Source organism: Rattus norvegicus, chromosome 7 (genome assembly GCF_036323735.1).
Source record: "Rattus norvegicus strain BN/NHsdMcwi chromosome 7, GRCr8, whole genome shotgun sequence".
NCBI lineage: Eukaryota > Metazoa > Chordata > Mammalia > Rodentia > Muridae > Rattus > Rattus norvegicus.
In genome coordinates this window covers 2457996-2478289 of record NC_086025.1, presented here as the reverse complement: position 1 = coordinate 2478289, position 20294 = coordinate 2457996, and the positions used below count along the sequence as shown (strand labels likewise).

The window sequence follows — 20294 nt, the reverse complement described above, 5'->3', positions numbered from 1 at the left end:
GTTTATTTATGTTTTCCTGGAATTCTTTCAGGGATTTTTGCGATTCCTCTCTGTAGGCTTCTACTTGTTTATTAATGTTTTCCTGTGTTTCTCTAAGGGAGTTCTTCATGTCTTTCTTGAAGTCCTCCAGCATCATGATCAAATATGATTTTGAAAATAGACCTTGCTTTTCTGGTGTGTTTGGATATTCCGTGTTTGCTTTGGTGGGAGAATTGGTCTCCGATGATGCCATGTAGTATGGTTTCTGTTGCTTGGGTTCCTGCACTTGCCTCTCGCTATCAGATTATCTCTAGTGTTACTTTGTTCTGCTATTTCTGACAGTGGCTAGACTGTCCTATAAGCCTGTGTGTCAGGAGTGCTGTAGACCTGTTTTCTTTCAGCCAGTTATGGGGACAGAGTGTTCTGCTTTCAGGCGTGTAGTTTTTCCTATCTACAGGTCTTCAGTTGTTCCTGTGGGCCTGTGCCTTGAGTTCACCAGGCAGGTCACTTGCAGCAGAAAAGTTGGTCTTACCTGTGGTCCCGAGGCTCTTGTTTGCTCGTGGGGTGCTGCCTACGAGCTCTCCGCGGCGGCAGCAACCAGGAATTTCTGTGCCGCCCTTTCCAGGAGCTTCCATGCACCAGGGTTCCAGATGGTGTTTGGTGTTTTCCTCTGGCATCAGAGATGTGTGCAGAGTGCAGTCTCTTCTGGTTTCCCAGGCATGTCTGCCTCTCTGAAGCTTTAGCTCTCCCTCCCATGGGATTTGGGTGCAGAGAACTGTTTATCTGGTAGGTCCCTTCAGGTTCTGGCGGTGTCTCAGATGCAGTGGACCTGCTGCTCCTGGGCCCTCCTCTACGGGAACCAGGTTAATTACTTTTGATAGTAATGGCAAGGTTCAATCTAATGACTCAATGCCAGTGTGTCTAGAAACGAATCTGTGGAAAAGAAAACCACTATATTCAATTTAATAATAAATTAATTAATAATATTCGAGATGAGTATGTAATTTGTTCTCCATAAACTGATGGGAAGATCCTATTGCTGTAGACACCTGCATATCTCATTGAACACAGAGAAGCCAAGCTGATGCCTAGTTATACCCTTCACCCCTATGGACTAGTGTTTATGGAAATGGAAGTTACTTCATGTGTGATTTAGAAGAAAGGCTAAAACTAACTGAGCTATGAGCACTTTCCTCTGCAATGGTATCCTGCCTACATGGTACACTGATGCAGTAGTGACACATACTGCCGTGGGCTTTATCACCTACTATCTGATTAGACTTAAACCAAATTCCAAAAGATGGGAATCATAACAGACATCGCCAATGTGGCCAAAAGAGCTAGAACTAGATAGGTCATAGCCCTAGAAGAAAGCCAAATATTGTTTTTCTTCTAGATGACAGTAATGTGATGACTCCTAATAACATTCTGCTATTCCCAGAAACCAGTCTTGCTCAGCCATCATCAGGAATCTTCCTTATGCAGTAGATGAGAACAAATACAGAAACCCGCAACTGGACAATGGACAGAGAATAACATACCTTGAAACACTCAATCTTTATTGTGATGTCTCCAAAAATCTCCCTTCCTGGGGGCTCCAGGAACCGCACAGAAGAAGAAACAGAAATATTACAAGAGCCAGGAAGGATGGAAGACACTATGGAGTCAATTCTTCAAGACACAGCAGGCTAACATACTTATAAACTCACAGAGAGTGTGCCAGCATGAATTGAGCCTGCACACAGCCTAGTCATATGGGGTCCCAGGAATAAGAAGAAAAGTTGGGATGATCCCTAACCAAAAGCCTATCTCCCCTGACAACCACTCACAAAAGAAAAACCAATCTGCTCCAATGGAGTGTCATTAAGTATGCAAACCACCCACCCCTAAGGGAAAAAAACCATGTCCTGTAGTAAATGGCCAAGAAAAAAATGAACTCAATGCAATTTTTAGAGATATTTTATCTCAAAGCTTTGTGTGTAATATTTTACATCACTAATAATTTATTTAAATATGGTTTCCAACATTATGCGTTTAGTGGTGTGTATATCTGTCTGTTTCTGTGTCTGTGTCTGTCTGTCTTTGAACCTTGAGCTGTTTCTTTATTTCCTTACTGTTAGTTTTGAGAAATGATACCCAATGAAATGGAGAAGGAAATGATTGCAAACATATAACACTAAGTTATATAGAAATACATAACTAAGTTATATAAATGAGTGAATTTTATCATTAGCATCATATTTTTGGACACAGAGATACAATTAAAACGGGTTTTTATTCCAAAATATGGATGCCCATCAAATGTTCCATAGCAGTGCACATAAAGCCTACCTTCTCTATGATTGAAAGTTTCAAGACAGTAAACAGTAAACAAAGGCGAAACATTTCTAAAAATAATAACATACTTACTTTTAAATTAAAAGAAAAGTTGAAGAATTAGAGAGGTAGCATCAAGATTAAAAGTTCTTCCAATTCTTTCTGAGGAGACTAGTATGATTCACAGCTCCAACATAATTGCTCACAACCTTCAGTCACTCCACTTCCAGGAGACCCAATTCCCTTTTCTGGCCTCTATGGGTAGAAGGCTTGCAATAGGTACACAGAAATTTACACAGATATACAAGCAGGCAAAATACCCATATACACAAAATACTTTTTTGAAAATCTAAAACCAAGGTGCTCATAATATTATTAAATGTTGTTCCCTTCATTTTTGAAAAGGTACAATGGCATTCATGTTAATCAGTATGTTCATTTTTTTCCATTAAACATTACTTTATCAATCAAATCCTTGAAGGCTTGTTTTACTTGTTGATTTCTCAAGGTGTATATAAAAGGGTTCAGCATGGGAGCAATTGAAGTATTGAGAACAGCCACCCCTTTGGTCAGTGATGCTCTTTCATTTGCAGAAGGTTTGACATACATGAAAATGCAGCTGCCATAAGAGATGGAGATGACAATCATGTGAGAGGAACAAGTAGAGAAAGCCTTTTTCCTCTGACTGGCAGATGGGAACCTCAGAATGGTGCTGATGATGCAAATGTATGACAAGATCACTAGAGCCAGTGTGAACAGCAGAGTGATGGAGGCACAATAAAGGCCAAATGCCTCTAAAAGCCTCGTATCCGAGCAAGACAGTTGTAGAATGGGGAAGTAGTCACAGCAGAAATGATCAATGGTATTGGAAGCACAAAAATCTAACTTGAGGATAAGCATGATTAATGGTAAGATGGTCAGGAATCCTACTAGCCATGAGGTGAGGACAAGAAGGGTACAGACTTTCTGATTCATGATGATAACATAGTGCAGTGGCTTGCAGATGGCAACATAGCGATCATAAGACATTGCGGTTAGAAGAAAGAACTCAGACACTCCCAGGGAAAGGAAGAAATATAACTGGGCCAAACAGTTGTTATAGGAAATTGTCTTCACTTTAGTGATTATTGACTCCAAAAATCTGGGGATGGAAACACTGGTGAATATAATTTCTAAGAAGGAGAAATTCTGGAGGAAGAAATACATAGGAGTCTTTAACTGGGAGTCCAGCAAGGTGAGAGTGATGATGGTTAGGTTTCCAGTGACACTTACCATGTAAGCAATGAGTAAAAAGATAAAAATCACAACCTGAACTTCTGGTGTGTCTGATATACCCAAGAGCAAAAACTCTGTAACCATAGAGTGGTTTCTCATATTGATTTATTGTTCATAGAATCTATTGATGAAAAAGAAATCAAAGATTTAATACAATGTAAAAGGAACAAAACTTTAAATACTGATATTACTACATTCCATGAAGTTAAGCAATGGAACATTTCCCGTTTTCTAATCCCTCCTCATCCTCCAAAACAAAAACATCTTGCTGAAGGGAATATTTTTATATGGGTGTTTAAAGGCCATTTGAGGGATTATACAGCAACATTCTACATGTGGTCCTAATTTCTATATGTGTAACATTTTGAATTATGGATTTATATAACACTGTTTAACAGTTTTTTAATTCAAAGCAACTTTTCTGGTTTCTCATATTGTATGCTTTCAGAACTGAGTATATAACATTAAATTTCAACTTCTTCCAATTTCAACTATTTCCATGCTTCTATAGTATATTAGTAAAAACTGAGCACCCAAATGTATTTACTAAACCTTAATGCTTTCATGGTTATTTTCAACATTAGTATGTATTCTTTTACATTGGCTAAGGAAGTAAATATGATTGTGAGCAAAGAAATCAGAATAGATTTTCTTGTATTATAAAAACAACTTCTTGATTTGTGTGAATTAAAATATGGGCTAAGGAAAATAATTAAATGCAGCTAGGAATCAATAGTTATTGTTTATGAACTCTGAGACACATGTATCATTTTAATATTTTCTTTTTGTTAAGTTTATTTGCTATTTTATCTTTAAACTTTCTTGAGGACAAATGGAACTCATAGAAAGGCTTTTTTTTTCACCACCACGTGTAATAGTGACTTCCTTCTTGAAGAAATATCAGGTTGAATAAAGTTATGTATTGGAATTACTTTCTCAAACTGTAGAGCTCTACACTGTAACTCATATGATTTCTATCAGTCCTGTTCTCTCCTGATATTAACAGACATCACAGAGTCTGTGCTGTAAGTTATCAGACTTGTGTACCACTTTCTGTGCTGTGCAGTTCAGCAAGTGATAAGAGCTAAAGCTGGATATTATTCACCATTCTACTTTAGTCTTCTGAGTCTTCTGCTTTTACCCTTTAGGAACATTTTTTTTCATCATTATGCCATCAAAACTGACAAATAACTGTCATGTGGTTTATGTGACAGTTAAAATTTACTAAAATATAAAATTAAGAGTAATATATATTTAAATGATCATTTCAGGATTGTTCCATTTTGCTTCCATTGTTTCTGGTTAAAATAACCTTTAAATGATGGAATAAAAACATTTTTTCACAAATATGAAGCATGTTGTTTGGGTTGTCTGGTAATAACACCAAATATAAAACCTTACAAAATCAGTCATGACCTAAATTCTGACACTGAAAAAGAGAAATATTTTAATATTTCAAATAATTAATATTTGAATTAATAATAATAAATATTCAAACATTTAAAATAATTTAATAGTTTCAAATATTTAAATAATATTCATAATATTTTTCAGAAAATGGTTTGTCACTCAAGTCACCCTTGCCTCTTTACATTATACAAAAACTTGACATAAAAAAAACATATATAGTGAACTGCTTGTAAGGATGCTAATAGCCTCACTTAGAAATGAAAATAAATGTACCTTGAATTTCTTTTATTGTTTCACAGACATAGAATGTGCTATATACATACTATTGTCATCCTAGGAATTCTTTAAGAAAATGAAGCAACTGATACTGTTTTGAGACACTGGAGGGTAAAACATTTTGAAGATCTCTGAATAAAATAAAATAGAAATCTGCACAAGCATAAATATAACTTCACCTTCTCTGCAAGTCTTTGAATCTCTGACACACTCACCTTAATAATAAAAGGATGCAACAAGGAGTTCAAGATACGTATGTAGTGAAGCTATTATTCATCCTTCTTCAAAAAGAAAGAGAAAAGTGTACATCAATTAACTTATAATAGCCAACCTATCTTCCTTTGGTCAACAATTTTCTTAATGAATACATGGACTCAGTCTATGCCCAGGAGATAATTTATTCTCAATTCACTGGGGATTAGTTAAACCCAGGCCTAAAATGTCCTTCAATGATCTCCTCTTTGAGAGTCTTACTGATGTTTTAATAATTACTAAATTTTGCCAGTGTACAGAATAAAAACAAAAAAATCATTATGTTGCTATATTCAAGACTTGCAAGACTAAACCACAAAATAGCAACCATTAAATCTTTTAATTAATATCCCAGTATTAAAAGCATATAGTGATATGATATAAGTCCTAAAGAGTTTAGCAATACTATCACTACACTATCTGGATCCCACATAGGTGTTCTCTTGGGCTGCCACCTCTCATTGACCACATCATTCCTGGGCAAACATTCCATGTTCCTGCCCTGTCTAAATATGTTTCAGGACTCTAACACTACCACTTACTACCTGGTCACTCCTAAGTACCACTAAAATGAAAAATAACAAATGAGACAGAAATAAACACAAAATATACTGTTTAAAAGAAGAAAGAGAGCCAGGAAGCTTGATATTGTAGACAAGACTTGAGATGAGAAAGGAAAAGAGTTTAAGGACAGGTTTAATCTTATTGTAATAAAGATCTCACCCATCTAAGCTTAAAACTTGTATAAGGAAAATAACTGAGAATTTACTGATCCTAGAAAGACAAATGAAAATGCTGTAAATGTCATTCAAGGAACTTGGATTCCCTTCCAGGATAGCTGTCAAATAGAGAGCCATAGGGCCAGGCAATGTATTACAAGGAAGACCCAAGGTAAAGGCCCTGAAATACCACTGTGTAAAGCTGTGAAAATGAACCCCAGATGCATTGGAGACCCTAAGATGATGGAGGAGCCTGAAGCATGAGATATCTGCCAAAGAAATCAACACACTAGAAGTGGAACAAGCTTAACAGAAAATGTATGTTCCAATAAACAAAGCTGAAAGGGTAGAGCTATTGAAACTCTTTGGCATTGGACATGGAGCTATAGAATTCGACACTTGTCTACTGGGTTTTGATCTTGCTATTGTTCAGCATCACCTGTGTCCTCATAGGTTAAAATGAAGTTAATGTACTTGCTTTTATTTTACTTGGGGAAAATAGAGCACTTCCTTGAGTTTCAGAATAGACTTTGGATGGGGGATATTGAAACATTGGTGAGGCTTTTGAAGTTGTGCTTCATTTCGCATTGCCATATGACCAAAAGCCTATGGGGTCAGACAATAGAATGTGATAGTTTGCATGAGTTGCCAACATATTATTAGACATTTCAATATTAAGTTCTCATTTGGTGCACTGTTTAGGTAATTTAGGAAGTCTGGCTTACTGGAAGAAGTATGTTGCTAGAGGATGGCCTCAAGGTTTCAAAATCTAAGAGGTATCCTTATTCACTTTCTGAAACTTGCTTATGGCTTCAAATGTGTTCTTAGCTTTCTGCTTCAACTGCCATGTTTCTTCACTGTGGTATTAGTGAACTCTTATCCCTCTTGGACCATAGTCCCAAATAAAACTTTCCTTCTAATGTTACTTTTTGATGGCAAGAATATCTTTTAAAAACCTAGATGACAGAAACTAGACTGAGTCAGGAAAGTCAATTACAGGCAGCTATAGTTGACTTTATTATCTATTATCAATCCATCAGACTTTGAAGCCTTATGTGTTTATAAGAATGAGAAATCTGCAGCTTATTGACAAGGAGGGGGATAAAATCTGGAGTGTAAGATTAAATAAATTGCTTTTAAAAAGAAGAATTGTATTGTATGTTATATTGATCTTGGATGCATAGTATACAGTAAATAGCCTGTGGTTTGTTTCTGTAACATCTTAACAACTGTCAAAATAAAATGAAACAGCCTCTGCAATTTCTCAATTAACCTAGAACTACAGCAGTGAAGGAAAGATCTGCTCTATATGATGGTTGTAAATGAATCATCTTTTTGAATTACAGGATTCTCACCTCGGCAGTAAAATGCTCTTTCATTAGATGTCTGTGATATTTCCTGAGTGATTAGCATTTGAACTACTACAATCTAAAGATGATCTTTCCTTTCTTGGTGTTCATTTAGTCTACTGTAGATCACAAATGAATAAAATAACAAAGGAAGAATGAATTTTCTCTCATCTATGGTGTGTCTGACTATCTATGTGTCTGCATGTGTACATGTAACAACATGCATGTAGAAGTCAGAGAACAACTGGCAATTTGTTTTTCCACTACATAAGCTTGAAATGGGGTCATTACACTTGGCCACAAGTGTTTCTTGCTACACCTTCACACCAGACTCACTTATCTTACATCTTGAACTGAAATATTGATCTATTCCTGACTTTAGACAGTTCTCACAGGCTAAAACTCAGGCTGGACTTGAAGCAAATAGGTCCTTATTCTGCGATCACCAGATATGGTAGTTTGAATGAGAATGACCCCTATAGGACCATTATTTGTGTGCTTAGTCTCCAGTTTGTGAACTGTCTGGGGAGGATTAAGAGATGTGGTCTTCTTAGAAAAGTTGTGTCATTTGGTGCCGGGAACATAACACAGAGTAGGAATCTGTGTGGATTTAAAGACTGATGGTCTCTGGACATTCTAGTTCTCTAACAGCACTGAATGCTGATGGTACCTTCCAAAAACTCCTAAAAAATGTTCTTGCTCCTTCTGAGGGTTAAAAGTCACTGCCTTAAGTGATTAACACCTGTAGCCTAACAGGGGGTTGGGGGTTAAGTAATGCAGCCTTTGTTCTATCTCTGCAGGAATTGAGCAGCCCTAACTTTCACCCTGCTAGTTGAAGTCACAGAAAGAAAAGGGACATTTTGAAAATAATTTTAACATTTATTTCTAAGTTGTAAAAAGTTTCCTATGAAAGCTCTAAGAAAATGGGAGTGGAATGAATAAAAAAGAGGGATAAGGGAAAATTCTTCACCCTCCTCTCTTTGTCCTCAGCACTCATACATCTTTCAGTATACATGATCACATTATAAAAAGTTCATCACAAGTTCACATATAAAATCAAATCATAAATCAAATAAGAGGTTTCCAACAGTAAATGTTTGTATGCATGTCCATTAGGAATATTTATCTTTCTAAACATTTATCACTGGTCACAGCTTCGCAGGTTCATCAGGAGTTAAAAAAAACATAATTAACTTCTTAGTGAAGTTTTACACAGGTAAACTCAGTCAATATTTTATCTTCTGGCCTAGCACCTATAATAAATCATTAGTTGCCTTTTTATGACCTTTGGTTAATGGTTTTACATCTTCTTTGAATGCGCTCTGAGTAATAGAAAGTCTGGTTACTATCTAGAAGCAATTAACTGGGGACATAGGGGAGACAGAGTTCTGATCGCAGTTTTGACTATTGAGAAAAATGACCTAAAAACAATTCCATTATAAAAGAACATAGTACATACTGGTATAGTTTTTGGGAATTCTTATAGGGTCATTAAGGCTTAAGAAGTTATCTATTTGTCTGCATAGCATCACTACAAGACAGTACATCTTCATGGATCTGCAGAGATCTTCTCAAAAGGGTGGGCTGATAACTAGTGATTTTTATATATGTAATAATAGTAGGAAAAGCATATTAGTAGCAGGAAACTTGGCTAAATTGATTTTCTCCTCAGCCATGCCAAGCAAAGCAAATCTGTCATGAATTATTATAATTCATAGTAGACCATGGCAGGATGATCACCTGCAAGTGATTAGCTTGTTGGCACCTGCCAATCTGGGATTTGTGGAATTTAAAGTTTCTTTTGTTAAAATTGGATATTCTTTTACATTTCAAATGTTATTCTCTTTTCCAGTTTCCTGTACATAAGCCCCCTATCCTATTTCCTCCTCTTCTTCTATAAGGGGACATTCACCTCCCCTTTCTGCCCCTCACCCCCACCGACATACCGCTAAACTGGGGGTCCAACCTTGACAGAACCAAGGCCTTGTTCTTCCATTAGTGCCCAACAAGGCCTTTCTCTGCTACATATGCAGTTGTAGCCATGGGTCAGTCCATGACTACAGTCTTTGGGTAGTGGTTTCATCCCTGGGAGCTCTGGTTGGTTGGCATTCTTGTTCTTATGGGGTTGCAAGCCCCTTTAGCTCTTTCAGTCCCTTCTTTAATTCCTCCAGTGGGGGGTCCCAATCTCAGTTCAGTGGTTTGCTGCTAGCATTCGCCTCTGTATTTGACATGCTCTAGCTGTGTATCTCAGGAGACATTTATATCTGGTTCCTGTCCTCGTGCACTTCTTAGATTCATCAATTTTATCTAGTTTTTGGTAGCTGGATATATATGGGACACATGTCAGGCAGGCTCTGAATGGCCATTCCTTCAGTTGCTGCTCGAAACTTTGCCTAGCCTACATATCCCCTCCTATGAATATATTTGTTCCCCCTTTTAAGAAGGAGTAAAGCATCTGAACATTGGTCATCCTTCTTCTTGAGTTTCATGTAGTCTATGTATTATATCTTTGGTGATTCCAATTCTTAGGCTAATATACACTTATCAGTGAATGCATACCATGTGTGTTTTAATCTGATTGGGTTACATCATTCAGGATGGTATTTTCTAGGTCAATCCATCTGCCTATAAAATTCATGAAGTCTTTTTTTTAGATCTGAGTAGCATTCCATTGTATAGATGTACCACGTTTTCTGTATCCATTCCTCTATTGAAGGACATCTGGGTTCTTTCCAGCTTCTGGCTATTATAAATAAGGCTGCTATGAACATAGTGGAGTATCTGTCTTGATTGTATGTTGGAGCATCTTTTGGGTATATGCCCAGAAGAGGTATAGCTGGGTCCTCAGGTAGTTGAATGTCAAATTTTATGAGAAATCTCCAGACTGATTTCGAGAGTAGTTGTACCAGTTTGCAATCCCACCAACAATTGAGGAGAGTTCCCTTTCCCGACATCCTTGCCAGAATCTGTTGTCATCTGAGATTTTATCATAGCCATTCTGACTGGTATGAGGTAGAATCTCAGGTTTGTTTCGATTTGCATTTCCCTAATGACTAAGGATGTTGATCATTTCTTTAGGTACTTCTCAGCCATTTGATATTCCTGAGCTGCGAAGTATTTGTTTAGCTCTGTACCCCATCTTTAATAGGGTTATTTGGCTGTCTGGAGTCTGACTTGCAAAGTTCTTTGTATATTTTGGATATATACCCTCTTTCAGATGTAGGATTAGTAAAGATCTTTTCCCAATCTCTTGGTAGCGGTTGTATCCTAATGACAGTGGCCTTTACCTTACAGAAGCTTTGAGTTTTATGGGGTCCCATTTATTGATTCCTGGTCTTAGCAGATAAGCCATTGATGGGTTTGTTTTTATCTTTTGGTTTGTTTTTGTTTTTGTTTTAATCTCTATTAACTTGAGTATTTCTTACTTACATTTTGATTGTTATTCCCTTTCCTGGTTTCCAGGCCAACATCCGCCTAATCCCTTCCCCCTCCCAACCCTCCTCTCATTACCGGCCTCTGCCCTACAATCAGGTTCACTGGGGGCTCAGTCTTGGCAGGACCAAGGGCTTCCCCTTCCACTGGTGCTCTTACAAGGCTATTCATTGCTACATATGAGGTTGGAGCCCAGGGTTAGTCCATGGGTAGTGGCTTAGTCCCTGGGAGCTCTGGTTGCTTGGAATTGTTGTTCATATGGGGTCTCAGGCCCCTTCAACCTCTTTCAGTCCTTTCTCTGGTTCCTTCAACAGGAGTCCCGTTCTCAGTTCGATGTTTTCCTGCTAGCATTCACCTATGTATTTGCTCTATTCTGGCTGTGTCTCTCAGGAGAGATCTATAACCGGTTCCCGTCAACCTGCACTTCTTTGCTTCATCCATCTTATCTAATTGGGTGGCTGTATATGGATGGGCCACATGTGGGGAAGGTTCTAAATGAGTGTTGCTTCTGCCTCTATAAAACTTAGCCTCCCAATTCGCCTGCCAAGGGTATTCTTGTTACCCTTTTAAAGAAGGAGTAAAGCATTAGCATTTTGGTCATCCCTCTTGAGTATCACAACTTCTGTGCATCTACGGCAATTCAAGCATTTGGGCTAATAGCCACTCATCAATGAGAGCATACCATGTGTGTTTTTCTGTGATTGGGTTACCTCACTCAGGATGATATTTTCCAGTTCCATCCATTTGCCTACGAATTTCATAATGTCGTTGTTTTTGATACCTGAATAAATTCCATGGTATAGATGTACCACATTTTCTGTATCCATCCCTCTGTTGAAGGGCATCTGGGTTCTTTCCAGCTTCTGGCTATTATAAATAAGGCTGCTAAGAACATAGTAGAGCATGTGTCTTTGTTATATGTTGCGGCATCTTTTGGGTATATGCCCAGGAGAGGTAGAGCTGGATCCTCAGGTAGTTCACTGTCCAATTTTCTGAGGAACCTCCATACTGATTTCAAGAGTGGTTGTACCAGTCTGCAATCCACCAACAATCGAGGAGCGTTCCTCTTTCTCCACATTCTCGCCATCATTTGCTGTCACCTGAGGTTTTTATCTTAGCCATTCTCACTGGTATGAGGTGAAATCTCAGCATTGTTTTGATTTGCACTTTCCTGATGACTAAACATGTTGAACATTTCTTTAGGTGTTTCTCAGCCATTCAGCATTCCTCAGCTGTGAATTCTTTGTTTAGCTCTGAACTCCATTTTTAATAGGGTTATTTGCCTCCCTGCGGTCTAACTTCTTGAGTTCTTTTTATATTTTGGATATTAGCCCTCTATCTGTTGTAGGACTGGTAAAGATCTTTTCCCAGTCTGGTGGTTGCCGTCTTATCCTAACCACAGTGCCCTTTGCCTTGCAGAAGCTTTGCAGTTTTATGAGATCCCAATTGTTGATTTTTGATCTTAGAGCATAAGCCATTGGTGTTTTGTTCAGGAAATTTTCTCCAGTGCCCATGTGTTCCAGATGCTTCTCCACTTTTTCTTCTATTAGTTTGAGTGTATCTGGTTTGATGTGGAGGTCCTTGATCAACTTGGACTTGAGCTTTGTACAGGGTGATAAGCATGGATCGATCTGCATTCTTCTACATGTTGACGTTTTGAACCAGCACCATTTGCTGAAAATGCTATCTTTTTTCCATTGGATGGTTTTGGCTCCTTTGTCAAAAATCAACTGATAGGTATGCGGGTTCATTTCAGGGTCTTCAATTCTATTCCATTAGTCTATCTGTCTGTCTCTGTACCAATACCATGCAGTTTTTATCACTATTGCTCTGTAATACTGCTTGAGTTCAGGGATAGTAATTCCCCCTGAAGTCCTTTTATTGTGGAGGATAGTTTTAGCTATCCTGGGTTTTTCGTTATTCCAGATGAATTTGCACATTGTTCTGTCTGACTCTTTGAAGAATTGGATTGGTATTTTGATGGGAATTGTATTGAATCTGTAGACCGCTTTTGGTAAAATGGCCATTTTCACTATATTAATCCTGCCAACCCATGAGCATGGGAGATCTTTCCATCTTCTGAGATTTTCTTCTATTTCTTTTTTCAGAGGCTTGAAGTTCTTATTGTAAAGATATTTACTTGCTTGGTTAAAGTCACACCGAAGTACTTTATATTATTTGGGACTATTATGAAGGGTGTCGTTTCCCTAATTTCTTTCTCGGCTTGTTTCTCTTTTGTGTAGAGGAAGGCTACTGATTTATTTGAGTTAATTTTATACCCAGCCACTTTGCTGAAGGTGTTTATCAGGTTTAGTAGTGCTCTGGTGGAACTTTTGGGATCGCTTAAATATACTATCATATCATCTACAAATGGTGATATTTTGACTGCTTCTTTTCTAATCTGTATCCCCCTTGATCTCCTTTTGTTGTCTGATTGCTCTGTCTAGAACTTCAAGAACTATATTGAATAATTAGGGAGAGAGTGGGCAGCATTGTCTAGTCCCTGGTTTAAGTGGGATTGCTTCAAGTTTCTCTCCATTTAGTTTAATGTTAGCTACTGGTATACTGTATATGGTTTTTCCTATATTTAGGTATGGGACTTGTATTCCTATTCTTTATCATGAAGGGGAGTTGAATTTTATCAACTGCTTTCTCAGCATCTAATGAAATGATTATGTTGTTTTGGTCTTTCAGTTTGTTTATATAATGGATCACGTTGACGGTTTTTCGTATATTAAACCATCCCTGTATGCCTGGGATGAAACCTACTTGGTGGATGATTGTTTTGATGTGCTCTTGGATTCAGTTTCCCAGAATTTTATTGAGTATTTTGCATGGATATTCATAATGGAACTTGGTCTGAACTTCTCTTTCTTTGTTGGGTCTTTGTGTGGTTAGGTATAAGAGTAATTGTGGCTTTGTAGAAGGAATTCAGTAGTCCTCCATCTTTTTCAATTTTGTGGAATAGTTTGGATAGTATTGCTTTGAGGTCTTCCAGTAATGTCGGATAGAATTCAGCACTAAACCCATCTGGACCTGGACTCTTTTTGATTGGGAGTCCTTTAATGATTGCTTCTATTTCGTTAGGAGTTATGGGGTTGTTTAAAGGATTTATCTGTTCCTGATTTAACTTCGGTACCGGGTAACTGTCTAGGAAATTGTCCATTTCATGCAGATTTTCAAGTTTTGTTGCATATAGGCTTTTGTAGTAGGATCTGATGATTTTTTGAATTTCCTCTGATTCTGTAGTTATGTCTCCCTTTTCATTTCTGATTTTGTTAATTTGGACAGACTCTCTGTGTCCTCTCGTTAGTCTGTCTAAGGGATTATCTATCTTGTTGACTTTCTCAAAGAACAAACTTTTGGTTCTGTTGATTCTTTCTATGGTCCTTTTTGTTTCTACCTGGTTGATTTCAACTCTGAGTTTGATTATTTCCTTCCTTCTACTCCTCCTGGGTGTATTTGCTTCTTTTTGTTCTAGAGCTTTTAGGTGTGCTGTCAAGCTGCTGCTATATGCTCTCTTATGTTTCTTTCTGCAGGCACTCAGGGCTATGAGTTTTCCTGTTAGCACAGCTTTCATTTGTCCCATAAGTTTGGGTATGTCGTACCTTCATTTTCATTAAATTCTAAGAAGTCTTTAATCTCTTTCTTCATTTCTTCCTTGACCAAGTTATCATTGAGTAGACCATTGTTCAACTTCAATGTATATGTGGGCATTCTTCCCTATTGTTATTGAAGACCAGCTTTAGCCTGTGGTGGTCTGATAGGACAAATGGGGTTATTTCTATCTTTTTGTATCTGTTGAGGCCTTTTTTGTGACAAATTATATGGTTAATTTTGGCGAAAGTACCATGAGATGGTGAGAAGAATGTATATCCTTTTGCTTTAGGATAGAATGTTCTATAAATATCTGTTAAGTCCATTTGGTTCATGACTTCTCTTAGTCTGTCTACGTCTCTGTTTAATTTCTGTTTCCATGATCTGTCCATTGATGAGAGTGGGGTGTTGAAATCTCTAACTAATATTTTGTGAGGTGCAATGTGTGCTTTGAGCTTTAGTAATGTTTCTTTTATATATTAGGTCCCCTTGTATTTGGAGCATAGGTATTTAGGATTGAGAGTTCATCTTGGTGAATTTTTCCTTTGATGAATATGAAGTGTCCTTCCTTATCTTTTTTGGTGACTTTTAGTTGAAAGTTGATTTTATTTGATATTAGAATGGCTACTCCAGCTTGCTTCTTCAGACCATTTGCTTGGAAAGTTGTTTTCCAGCCTTTCGCTCTGAGGTAGTGTCTGTCTTTGTCTCTGTGGTGTGTTTCCTGTAGGCAGCAGAGTGCTGGGTCCTCATTGCATATCCAGTTTGTTAATCTATGTCTTTTTATTGGGGAGTTGAGACCATTGATGTTGAGAGATATTAATGAATAGTGATTATTGCTTCCCGTTATATTCATATTTGGATGTGAGATTATGTTTGTGTGCTTTTCTTCTCTCTGTTTTGTTTCCACAATGATTAGTTCTTGCTTTTTCTAGGGTGTAGCTTGCCTCCTTATATTGGGCTTTACCATTTTATCCTTTGTATCGCTGGATGTGTAGAAAGACATTGTGTAAATTTGGTTTTGTCATGGAATATCTTGGTTTCTCCATCTATGTTAATTGAGAGTTTTGCAGGATACAGTAACCTGGACTGGCATTTGTGTTCTCTTAGGGTTTGTATGACATCTGTCCAGGATCTTCTGGCTTTCATAGTCTCTGCTGTAAAGTCTGGTGTGATACTGATAGATCTGCCTTTATATGTTACTTGACCTTTTTCCCTTACTGCTTTTGATATTCTTTCTTTATTTTGTGCATTTGGTATTTTGACTATTATGTGACAGGAGGAGATTCTTTTCTAGTCCAATCTATTTGGAGTTCTATAGGCCTCTTGTATGTTTGTGGGCATCTCTTTCTTTAGGTTAGGGAAGTTTTCTTCTATGATTTTGTTGAAGATATTTACTGGTCCTTTGAGCTGGGAATCTTCACTCTCTTCTATACCTATTATTGTTAGGTTTGATCTTCTCATTGAATCCTGGATTTTCTGTATGTTTTGGACCAGTAGTTTTTTCCGTTTTACATTACATTTGACCACTGTGTCAATGATTTCTATGGAACCTTCTGCTCCTCAATTCTCTCTTCTATCGCTTGTATTCTGTTGGTGATGCTTGTATCTATGGCTCCTTGTCTCTTCCTTTGTTTTTCTGTATCCAGGGTCGCTTCCCTTTGTGCCTTCTTTATTGCTTCTATTTCCATTTTTAATTCCTTCACCTGTTTGATTGTGTTTTCCTGGAATTCTTTCAGGGATTTTTGTGATTTCTCTCTATAGGCTTATACTTGTTAATTTATGTTGTCGTGCGTTTCTCTAAGGGAGTTCTTCATGTCTTTCTTGAAGTCCTGCAGCATCATGATCAAATGTGATTTTAAATCTAGAGCTTGCTTTTCTGGTATGTTTGGATATTCAATGTTTGCTTTGGTGGGAGAATTGGGCTCCGATGATGCCATGTAGTCTTGGTTTCTGTTGCTTGGTTTCCTGCACTTGTCTCTCACCATCAGGTTGTCTCTGGTGTTACTTTGTTCTGCTATTTCTGACAGTGGCTAGACCGTCCTATAGGCCTGTGTGTCAGGAGTGCTGTAGACCTGTTTTCCTGTTTTCTTTCAGCCAGTTATGGGAACAGAGTATTCTGCTTTCGAGCGTGTAGTCTTTCCTGTCTACTGGTCTTCAGCTATTTCTGTGGCCCTGTGTCCTGAGTCCACCTGGCCGGTCGCTTGGAGCAGAAAAGTTAGTGTTACCTGTGGTCCCGCAGCTGAAGTTGCTCGTGGGGGCTGCTTTTGAGCTCTGCGTGAGGGCGGCAACCAGGAAGGCCTGTGACACCTTTTCTGGGAGCCCCCATGCACCATGGTCCCAGATTGTAGGGAGCTGCGACATGCTGCACCTCAAAGATGGCACTGGTTTCTGCCTTCCACCCTCCCAATGGTGAGTGCTCCTTGTAGCAAACAAGTCTTTATTTGGCTATCCCTGCCTGGCCTGCTAGCTTCTGCATAGTGACAGCCTATCAGCATGACCCACATGGCTTGCTAGGATTGGCCAGGGCTAGCTATTTAAGTGTGGTGCAGGGGTTCCCCTTGGTCAGAAGATTGTATCAAGGTTCCTGAGTAAAACTGCTTGAAGAAGATCTTCTCTGGTCATGTCTTCCTTGCTGGTCGAGGTTGGGCACCACAAGTGGTGGCCCATACGGAGACCTCCTGAGATCAGAACTTCTTGCAGTCAGGGCAGCGCTGGAAATTTCCCAAGGTAAGGTGGGACCATCAGGACCACGGTAAATTAGCAGCTATAAAGTCTCAGGGTAGTGAGCAAGAAAGTTCAAGGTAGCAGCGAACTGAAAGTAAAGTTCGTGGCAGCAGCGAACCGAAAGTAGAAAGACACACAATGAATTTAGCCATAGCAGCATAGAAAGTTTTTGTCAAGGGGACCTCATGGTCTCATCCAATTTTTCTGGCTCTTCAAAAGCTGTTTGAGCAAAAGAAACTAAAAATAAAAAGGAACACCTTAGAGAGATTTTTGAGCGAATGCGATGACATTGCACCCTGGTTCTCAGTCTCTGGTAATCTTACTGTGGCAAGTTGGGAAAAATTAGGGAAAGACCTTGATTTTGCCTGGGAACAGGGGACTCTAAGACCTGGGGTCTGTCCAGTGTGGCACTTAGTGCGTAGTTGCCTTGAGGATCAAAAATGTTGTCAGGCAGCTCTAGAGAATGGGCATGCTTCAAGAGGAGAGGTCCGAAAAGCAGGGAAGCACAAAGGAGACAGACTCAGAAAAGACAGATACAGAGAAGGAAACAGACAAAACAGATGCAGAAGAAGAGTTACAAGATCAAATGTGGAAACAATCTCTAAGGAATAGACAGAAGAAGAAAAGGGCGGTTCCCCTCGGCTCCTCCTCCCTGCAATGTTGTAGAAGTGGGAAGTAGAAGCCAGGGGCATACATTCTGCCCAGAAGTGTGGAAGGCAGTCTGCACAAAACTACATCTGGCCTATCCTGTTTACGTGGATGCTATGTCAACTTTTTGTGGGCAACGCCATTGCCCCATTAAGACAGAAGTTTCCTGTGCTGAGATACATCCATTTTATGGATGATATCCTTTTAACTGCAAAGAATGAAGAGATTTTAGATTTAGCATATGGAAATTTAGTTAAATTGTTAGAAGGTAGGGGATTGATTATTGCCCCTGAAAAGGTACAAAAAGGTAATCTTGTAAATTATTTAGGAGCAAAAGTAAGTCCTTATATCATTATCTCCCAGAAGGTTGAATTGAGGAAAGATAATCTTAAGACTCTTAATGATTTTCAAAAATTATTGGGAGATATTAATTGGGTCAGATGTTATTTAAAATTACCAAATTATGAATTAAAACCACTGTATAATACTTTAGTTGGGGATTCGGCCTTGGATTCTCCTAAACAATTGACTGATGAAGCAAAGGGAGCTTTAAAGAAGGTTGAAAAAGGATTACAAGGCGCAGTTTTACATCGATGGAAGGAGGGTGCAGACATTGTGCTATGCATTCCAGCCACCTATATGCAGCCCACAGGATTGTTGTGGCAAGATGGCCCTCTGCTTTGGGTTTATCCCAAGGCTTCTCCAGCTAGATCAGTAGAGTATTATCCTACAGCCTTTGCAGGATTAGCCCTGAATGGGATCCAACAATGCACTCAATTTTTTGGTGTGTCCCCAACCTCGATTATAGTGCCCTATACAAGTCAGCAGATAAAGATCTTATGTGGCACTGTGGATGATTGGGCCATATTACACTGTGGGTTCCATGGAGAGATAGATAATCATTATCCAAAATACCCTTTGCTATCATTTTTTAAGGAACATCCCGTAATTTTTCCTAAGGTTACCTCCAGTGTTCCTATACAGGGGGCACCAAACATTTTTACAGATGGATCCAAAAATGGCTGTGGAGCCTATATGGTTGACCATCAAGAGCCAATTTTGTGTCAATATCAACCCGGTCCTCCACAAGTAATTGAACTCAAGATTGTGCTGGAAGTGTTTAAAAATTGTTCTTTTGCCTTTAATTTGCTCTCTGATTCATCATATGTTGTTAATGCAGTTAAGATATTAGAAGTGGCTGCCCCTATTAAAATTAGCAGCACGGTATGCCAGCTGCTGTGGGAACTTCAGGAATTGATCTGGAAAAAAGGTCACAAGTTTTTTGTCCAACATATTAGAGCTCATACAGGTTTGCCTGGTCCTCTATGTGAGGGAAATGATCTTGTGGATAGATGTACCTGAATGGAATTTATCTTCTTAAGCTCATCATTGGATCAAGCCCGACAGTTTCATCAACAATTTCATGTGCCTACTAAAACCTTACAGCAGAAATTTCATCTTTCTCGAGCAGATGCTCGACAGATAGTTTTAGGATGTCAACAGTGTATCACTTTTCACCATCCCCCTAGTGTAGGGGTTAATTCTAGGGGCATCCTACCCCTAAAGATTTGGCAAATGGATGCAACTCACATATCTGGATTTGGGACTCAAAAATACATTCATGTTTCTGTGGATACCTGCTCAGGTGTCATTCATGCTACCCCTATGAGTGGAGAAAAGGCACGCAATGTTATTAGACACTGCCTAGAAGCCTGGGCTGCTTGGGGAAAGCCCCAACACTTAAAAACTGAAAATGGCCCAGCATACACTGCCCAATCTTTCAAATCCTTTTGTAAACAGATGGATGTGCAGTTGAGCCTTGGCCTGCCTTATAATCCCCAAGGAAAAGGTATTGTTGAGCAAGCTCATTGTACATTAAAGGAATGCCTAGTTAAACAAAAGGGGGGAATTTGCCATGGCAGAACTCCCAAGGAACAGATATCCTTAGCCTTTTTACTCTTAATTTTTTATTTTTGGATGATGATGGCCTTTCTGCCACTGACCAACATCAATGTCGGGCAGGCACGTTGAAAGGTTATGTGAAATGGAAAGATGTGATCACTGGCTTATGGCATGGGCCAGATCCCATGTTGGAGTGGGCGAGAGGGTCTGTTTGTGCGTTTCCTCAGTGCCGGCAAGATCTCTTGTGGGTCCCTGAAAGATTGACCAGGATGTGCAACAAGAATGATGATCCTGGGGGAGGGAGAGCTAAACTTTCAGAGAGGCAGACACGCATGGGAAACCAGAAGAGACTGCACTCTGCACACATCTCTGATGCCAGAGGAAAACACCAAACGCCATCTAGAACCCTGGTACA

At 38.8% G+C, this 20294-nt stretch overlaps 1 protein-coding gene across 1 annotated transcript; it reads right to left on the bottom strand.

Annotated features, from left to right (window-relative positions):
- Positions 1–2730: 2730 nt before the first annotated feature.
- Positions 2731–3669, bottom strand: Or6c206 (olfactory receptor family 6 subfamily C member 206). Its single transcript, NM_001001355.1, has one exon. It carries the CDS (start codon positions 3667–3669, stop codon positions 2731–2733), a length of 939 nt encoding a protein of 312 aa, NP_001001355.1.
- Between the last annotated feature and the right edge of the window lie 16625 nt (positions 3670–20294).

Bases quoted from the DNA above. Each gene is read 5' to 3' on its own strand.
- Or6c206 (NM_001001355.1), bottom strand. From the start codon at position 3,669: ATGAGAAACCACTCTATGGTTACAGAGTTTTTGCTCTTGGGTATATCA.